Source organism: Orycteropus afer, unplaced genomic scaffold, assembly GCF_000298275.1.
Source record: "Orycteropus afer afer isolate SDZICR_OR568_19922 unplaced genomic scaffold, OryAfe1.0 scaffold00136, whole genome shotgun sequence".
Taxonomy (NCBI): Eukaryota; Metazoa; Chordata; class Mammalia; order Tubulidentata; family Orycteropodidae; genus Orycteropus; species Orycteropus afer.
In genome coordinates, this window is record NW_006921723.1 from 2,879,952 (window position 1) to 2,887,320 (window position 7,369).

Sequence of the window (7,369 nt, forward strand, 5' to 3'; positions counted from 1 at the left end):
CCCATCCCTGGTAACCACCAAAGAAAGTTTCCTTCCTTATATAAACCTTTTCTTGACTTTTTACAACAGTGGACTAATAAAATATTTGTCTTTCAGTGAATGACACTTCACTCAGCATAATATCCTCCAAGTTCATCCATGTTATGAGATGTTGTGCAGATTCTACATTATTCTTTAGTGTTGCACAGTATTCCATTGTGTGTATGTACCAGCTTGGTGATCCATTCCTCCATTGATAGGCATTTAGGTTGTTTCCATCTCTTTGCATTTTAGCCATTTTTACATGTAAAATCCAGTGACTTGAAGTAAATTAACACTATTGTACAACCATTACCACCAGCTAATTCCAAACATTCCAGAAAAAGAACCCCATGCCTATTAGTAGTCCCTGTCCATTTCCCCTCCCCCAGCTCTTGACAACTACTAAACTATTTTCTGTCTCCATATATTTGCCTGTAAGTGGGAGCATACAATATTTATCCTTTTGTCACTGAGTTCTTTTACTCAGCATCATGTTTTCAGGGTTTGTCCTCATTATAGCGTGTATCAGAGCTTCATTCCTTTTCATGGCTGAGTGATTTTCCATTGTGTGGAAGGACCACACTGTGTTTATACATCATCTGTTGATGGACGCTTGGGTTATTTCCACCCCTCTCCTATTTAAAACTTTACTTTTCACACTGAAACTGCCTTTGCCTCTTGAGGAACAGGAATCTGCTTTACGTGTTACCCCTAGCCTTAGGGCCAACACCCCTCCATCCTGTCAGCCATACAGCCCACCATGTCCCTGTCCCTATGGATGTCTTGGGTTTGGGGCAGTCTCTGCTGAGCCTCTTCCTTGGCTCCTGCCCCCTTGGCCAGGCAGCTACCCAGCACACCCAGATCCAAACCCTTCCAGAAACACCAAGGGAAACTTTGTCATAGATCCCCTCCCCAGGCTCTGCTGTGTTCTGCTTAATGTTGGATGTATGAAGGGTGTGGGTGTTTGGAGCCGGGGCCACTCAGAGGACCCAGCCCCACACAGGCAACAGGCTGGTCTGCCCCTTGTTCCCATTCTTGTCCCTGTCCTGGCTGGCACTGACTGGGGGCTGCTGCTCATTGCCTCCCAGCCACAGTGGCCACCTGCCCCATGCAAAAGCTGTTAGTCTCCTGTCTCCCAGTTTCTAGGCTGGGAGTTGAAGGCAGAGTGTAGCAATCCCCAGTCTTGCTGATGTGTCTCTGGTGGTCTCAGTGAGCTCACCTGTACCAGGGCAGATCAGAGCACACAAGCCTGCTAGGATCCCACTTGGGAAGATGGACCGGATTGGGGGTGAAGGCAGGCCTTTGGAGTTGTGGGGAGAGCCGTCTGGGTACCCCTTCCTGACTGCTGCCCTCGCCCACCCCACAGCATGGCTGACAAGAATGGGGCCCTCAAGTGTACCTTCTCAGCGCCTGGCCACAGTGCAGGCCTCCTGCAGGGCCTCGCCACATTGCGTGCCCAGGGCCAGCTGCTTGATGTGGCTCTTACCGTCAACACTGAGGTCTTCCATGCACACAAAGTGGTTCTGGCCGCCTGCAGCGACTACTTCAGGTGAGTGTGGCTGCGGGCTGGGGTATGGTGGGACAGTGGTGGGGGGGTGGCTTTCATCCTAGGAGAAGCTCAGGTCTGTGTGAAACCTGCACCCAGTCTAGGGCTACACTTTATCTGAACTTTCTAGAAGCATTGTAAGAGGTGTCTGGTGGCCCAAGGGCACCCCCTTAGTAGCCTCTGACTTGGGAGGTGCAAGGAATGGTTTTATTTGATGTCTGCTATGTGCCAAGGTAGGAGCTCTGGTAGCATAGTGCCTAAGGCACTTGACTGCTAACCAGAAGGCTGGCAGTTCAAACCCACCAGCCACTCCTCGGAAGGAAGGTTGGCAATCCTACTTCCGTAGTGATACTGCCTTGGAAACCCAAGGAGGGGTCGCTATGAGTAGGGGCTGACTTGACAGCATATAACAACATGTGCCAAGGTAGGCCTAGGTCCTGGGGCCCCAGCAGAGAATGACAGGGACCCCTATCCTGACTCCACAGAACCCCCACAACAAAGTAGACAGCAGGGGACAGGAGGGCTCCCCAAGCCATAGCCACTCCTGGTCCCCTGTCCAGGACCTGTGCGTGGACCCCCTTGTGACCCCGCAGGGGGTGCTTCTCTCCCACCTGACAGATGAGACCTGGGATGAGCATTCTGTCTTGGGCCTGGAGCTGGACCGGGACCTCTTCCTCGACAATGGGACTGTCATGGGGCCAAGGACACTTTTACAGTAGCCCAGTGTGGGGGTGGCTTCAGCCTGGTGACCCAGCCAGAGCCCCTGCCCTGGGTAGCCCTCCCCATAGAGTCCTGGCATGTCTGCTTCTGCCCCCTGCAGCCACCCGAGGCTCGGCAGGCCCCTGGGGAAGCACAGATCTATTTTTACTCTGGATTTGGGGAAGGGGAGGCTGAGCCAAGCCAAAAGTGCCCTTCACGCTCCTCCGTGGTTCTCTGAGCTGCCCGCACCTTAAAAGGCAACACTCTGTGCTGCTGGGCGCCTCTGCCCTAGGTGCACGAGGCAGGCATCAGCAGACGGGGGTGGGGAGTGGCCACAGGGGGCTGATTGGCGAGTGGGTGTGGGATGGTTATGGTATGTGGTCTGGGATGACCAAGCCCACCCTGAGCCTGCCCACCCTGGAATGCGGATGCAGCTGTCTGTTGGGTCGTAGCTCACATACCATGAATGGACAATAGCAAGTCAGTTGCTACTGTCCAGTGATGAGGCCTTGACCTGCACGTCCTTCTGGACCCCCTAGTTCTGGGAGAGGCTGCTGTTCTCCCTCCTGTTGGTGGAAAGCGGAGCTTAGAGGGCCGGGCTGTGCTTATCTGGTGGCTCTGTAGCTGGAACCTTATGCTTCCTGGAGGACAGAGCCAGCTCCGACTCCCAGGGCAGCAGAGTGTGGGAGATCAAGCTGCGGTCATCTGCTCAGGGTCACACAGTGGGCAGGGCAAGTATGTGGCCAAGGTATCTCTAAGCTGGACAGGGGGCTTCCCTGGCTGCCTGGGGCTCTCCAGAGAGTACAGTAACCCCCAGGGAGCTCCCAGCCACTGGGGAAGTGGGAGGGGTAGCTCTCTGTCCCCATGTGATAGCTCAGGAAGGCAGGACCCTTGCAGGCCCACAGGTAGGTAGGGGCTGTGCCTAGAGATTAGAGAGCCATAGTCACCTGAGTCAGGGCCTGACCCTTGAGCTTGTCTCCAGGTTTTCCTGGGTCAGTGTCCAAATGGGCTGGGGGCCTGTCACTGGGCCCAAAGGGGTGTGGGTTCCTCCTGTGTGTTGTGCCTGGTGCTTCTGCAGTCCCTTTTGACGAACCCTTGGGTGGACCCAGGGCCCATGCAGCCCATCCCTGGTTACTCTGACCTAGCCAGTACCCCTGATGCAGCACCTCCAACTTAATGACCATCAAGGAGGGCCTTCCTTTGTCCCTTCCCCTTCCCTTTCTATATCTCCCACATGTGCTAACAAGCCCTCCCGCTCTTCAGGCCAGCCCGCATCCATGTGTGTCTTCCCTGCAGGGCCATGTTCACTGGCGGCATGCGGGAGGCAGGCCAGGCAGTGGTGGAGCTGAAAGGTGTGTCAGCGCGTGGGCTGCGGCACATTGTGGACTTCGCCTACAGTGCAGAGGTGACACTGGACCTGGACTGCGTGCAGGATGTGCTGGGTGCAGCTGTGTTTCTGCAGATGCTGCCAGTAGTGGAACTGTGCGAGGAGTTCCTCAAAGCAGCCATGAGCGTGGAGACCTGCCTGCACATTGGCCACATGGCTACTGCCTTCAGCCTGGCCTCACTGCGTGCCTCTGTGGACGCTTTCACCTTCCGGCACTTCTTGCAAATCTCCCAGGAGGAGGACTTCTTGCACCTGCCACTCGAGCGTCTTGTCTTCTTCCTTCAGAGCAACCACCTGCAGAGCTGCGCCGAGATCGACCTGTTCCATGCTGCCGTGCGTTGGCTACAGCATGACCCCGCCCGGCGGCCACGTGCCAGCCAGGTGCTGTGCCACGTGCGTTTCCCACTGATGCAGCCCTCGGAGCTGGTGGACAGTGTGCAGACGCTGGACCTCATGGTGGAGGATGCACTGTGCCGCCGCTACCTGCTTGAGGCCTTCAACTACCAGGTGTTGCCCTTCCGGCAGCATGAGATGCAGTCGCCACGCACAGCTGTGCGTTCAGATGTGCCCTCGCTGTTGACCTTTGGTGGCACACCCTACACTGACCACGACCGTGCTGTCAGCGCCAAGGTATACCTGCTGCCTGAGCCAGGGGCCCGCCAGTTCCGTGAGCTGGCTGAGATGGAGGTAGGCTGTAGTCATACCTGCGTGGCTGTGCTAGACAATTTTGTGTATGTGGCAGGTGGTCAGCACCTGCAGTACCGCAGTGGTGAGGGTGCCGTGGACGCCTGTTACCGCTATGACCCGCACCTCAACCAGTGGCTGCGGCTGCAGGCCATGCAGGAGAGCCGCATCCAGTTCCAGCTGAATGTGCTGGGTGGCCTGGTCTATGCCACAGGCGGCCGCAACCGTGCCGGCAGCCTGGCTTCGGTGGAGCGCTACTGCCCACGCCGCAATGAGTGGGGCTATGCCTGTTCACTCAAGCGGCGCACTTGGGGCCACGCAGGTGCAGCAGCAGGTGGCCGGCTTTACGTGTCGGGTGGCTATGGCATCTCAGTGGAGGACAAGAAGGCATTGCACTGCTACGATCCGGTGGCCGATCAGTGGGAAGCACGAGCGCCCATGAGTGAGCCACGTGTGCTGCATGCTATGGTGGGTGCCAGTGGGCGGCTATACGCACTGGGTGGCCGCATGGACCATGTAGACCGCTGCTTTGATGTGCTGGCAGTTGAGTACTACGTGCCCGAGGCTGACCAGTGGACCAGTGTCAGCCCCATGCGTGCCGGCCAGTCGGAGGCTGGCTGCTGTCTGCTGGAGCACAAGATCTACGTGGTCGGCGGCTACAACTGGCGCCTCAACAACGTCACAGGGCTTGTGCAGGTCTACAACACAGAAACTGATGAGTGGGAGCGCGACCTGCACTTCCCAGAGTCCTTCGCCGGTGTTGCCTGTGCTTCTGTCCTGCTGCCCCGTGCTGCCACTGCACGCAGGTAGCACTGGGGACACCCCTGTACCCTGGGGTCCTGCCAGCAGACCCTGTAGTGATGAGGCCATTTTCTCCTCTCACTGTGTCCAAGGTCATGGGGGGAGCGGTGGCCACGTTCTACCTCCTCCTCCTCCCCCAGTGGCCATGGCCTCACGGACTCTCATATGTCAAAGCCAAAGTCCAAGGTATGCAGCCTCCCCCTCATGCCCAAAAGATTCTTGTGTGTGTGTTTTTAACATAAATGGAACCCAAACCTTCAGAACCCACAGGCTTCCAGGAGTTCTGAGAGGCAGCTTGGAGCCCCTAGGTGCAAGGGAGGCAGATGATGGGAGCACATTCCTGCCCAGCCCCCTCCTCGGCAGTGTTTTCCCAAGTGCTGGGCTGCCTGGGCGGGGGCTGCAAGGGTTCCTACACTCCTTGCCCTGGCCCCAGACTCTGCCCAGGGTGGTTCATTTTCTGCTTTCGGAAGAAAAGACAGCAGCTCTTGGGGACCTCTCAGAGGCCAGCTATGCCAAGTTGATGTCAAAACTTCTCGACCTGCCTTTTTAAAACTTTTTAAGAAGTGGGTAACCACTGTCTTATGAATGGGATTTGTATTCTCTGGGGGCAGTTCAAGCTGTCTCTTGAGCTGCTCACGTGGGATGGATGCTGGCTCCTTTGACCCGCCTGCGTGTATGGAGTTAACCTCACACCCTCGTGGACGTCATTGCCTAATATTTTCACTTATTGAATAAAAACGTTCTGGGGGAGGCGGTGCCGGATGGCGCTGAGCTCATGTGGTTTGTGTGATTTGCCACAGATTGCACAGTTCCCATGTGCATGGGGGCCGGGGCTCCTTCACCCCTCTGAGAAGCTGGGTGGCAAGGTGGGGGCTGGCCTCTGGCACAGGGGCACCTGGAAATGATGAGAGGTGAGTTGGAGGGAAAGCAGGCAGTCACCCTAGCCCCCCAGCCCTGTAGGTGCCATGTGCTTGGGCCCAGGATGGGGGCTTCTCTCCAGAGGCCATGAGGGGCAGGCCTTCAAGGGAGCATGAATCATTACTGTGTGTATGGGTCTAGAGATCTGAGAGCCCCTAGCCCCTGCTTTTATGACCCTTCTTCCTAACTGAGTGAGGAACATGCTGCCCAGTGGGTGCATGTCATCAAAGTCTGTCTGAGGCCCCAGACGGCCTTCCAGGAGGCCAAGGGCTGGCCTGGCACACCCAGGCTGAGGCCACTGGGTGAGGCCAAGAAGGCAGGGGCCTGAATGGGAACTTCGTTAGGAGCCAGAGCCCACACTGCTGGGGGCATTGTAACAAGCAGAGGTCCCAGAGGACATCCCAGAATGTTCCAGCGCCTCCTTACCACCCAGCAACTTCCAACGCGAGCTGCCCCAAAGAGAGCCCTCTCCCAGTGAAGGCACGGCCCCCTCAGGGGGTGGGGAGCAGCTTCTGCCAGCTGCAAGTCCCCCCAGATCAGCTCACACCTCGGAACATCTTGTCCCCAATGAGCTGGCAGGGGGCAGGGCGGGGGCGGGGCACGGCCGTATCTAATCGGCTCGATTGTGCAGAACCGTCTGGGCTGGTGCATGGAATGTTGCGGGGAGAGGGGGCTGCCCCTCCCTCCCCCCCCCGGAAGAAAGGAAAATTATTTTTCGTATTGTAAACTTTAAACACGAAAAGGCTGTTTTTAATTTAGCAGAAACTGGCTTGAATCTTCACGTTGTGAACGTTTGTGTCCTTCAGAGAAGGGAGAAACATGCACACACACACACACTGGATGCATGCAGACCTGCACCCACGCATTGTGATGTGAGCATGCATGCACACGTGAGGCTTGCACAACTGCACCCATTGTCATGCACATGCTTATTCAAACATGCACACACATATGATCCCTCACACATACAAAAACAAGCACACACACCTGCACCCGCACATTGTGACATGCACATGTGCACTCAGATGCACATGCTTATGTACATACAAGCACATACAAACATGCTAACTTATGTACACGTGCACACATGAACATGGCCACATTTGTGCACATACACATTCACACCTACACATAATCTTGCACACACATATACATACTTAAACACACGTTCACTCACTCATGCATGCACTCACATGGTCACATGCATGCATATGCTCACACATGCACACAGTCACACCTATCCTCCCCTGACCTGGCCTGGCCACCTCACTGGCCTGGCCTAGCATGGCACCTTGAAGGACCTGTAGCTCCTT

At 56.2% G+C, this 7,369-nt stretch overlaps 1 protein-coding gene across 1 annotated transcript; it reads left to right on the forward strand.

Annotated features, from left to right (window-relative positions):
• Window positions 1–1,385: 1,385 nt before the first annotated feature.
• KLHL26 (kelch like family member 26) lies at window positions 1,386–5,147 on the forward strand. Its single transcript, XM_007945481.2, has 2 exons — window positions 1,386–1,570; window positions 3,563–5,147. Exons 1-2 carry the CDS (start codon window positions 1,389–1,391, stop codon window positions 5,145–5,147), a joined length of 1,767 nt encoding a protein of 588 aa, XP_007943672.2. The 5' UTR covers window positions 1,386–1,388.
• The last annotated feature ends 2,222 nt before the right edge of the window (window positions 5,148–7,369 follow it).

Bases quoted from the DNA above. Each gene is read 5' to 3' on its own strand.
- KLHL26 (XM_007945481.2), top strand. From the start codon at position 1,389: ATGGCTGACAAGAATGGGGCCCTCAAGTGTACCTTCTCAGCGCCTGGC. The intron at 1,571-3,562 runs GTGAGTGTGGCT...TCTTCCCTGCAG, and splicing joins GCCTGCAGCGACTACTTCAG to GGCCATGTTCACTGGCGGCA.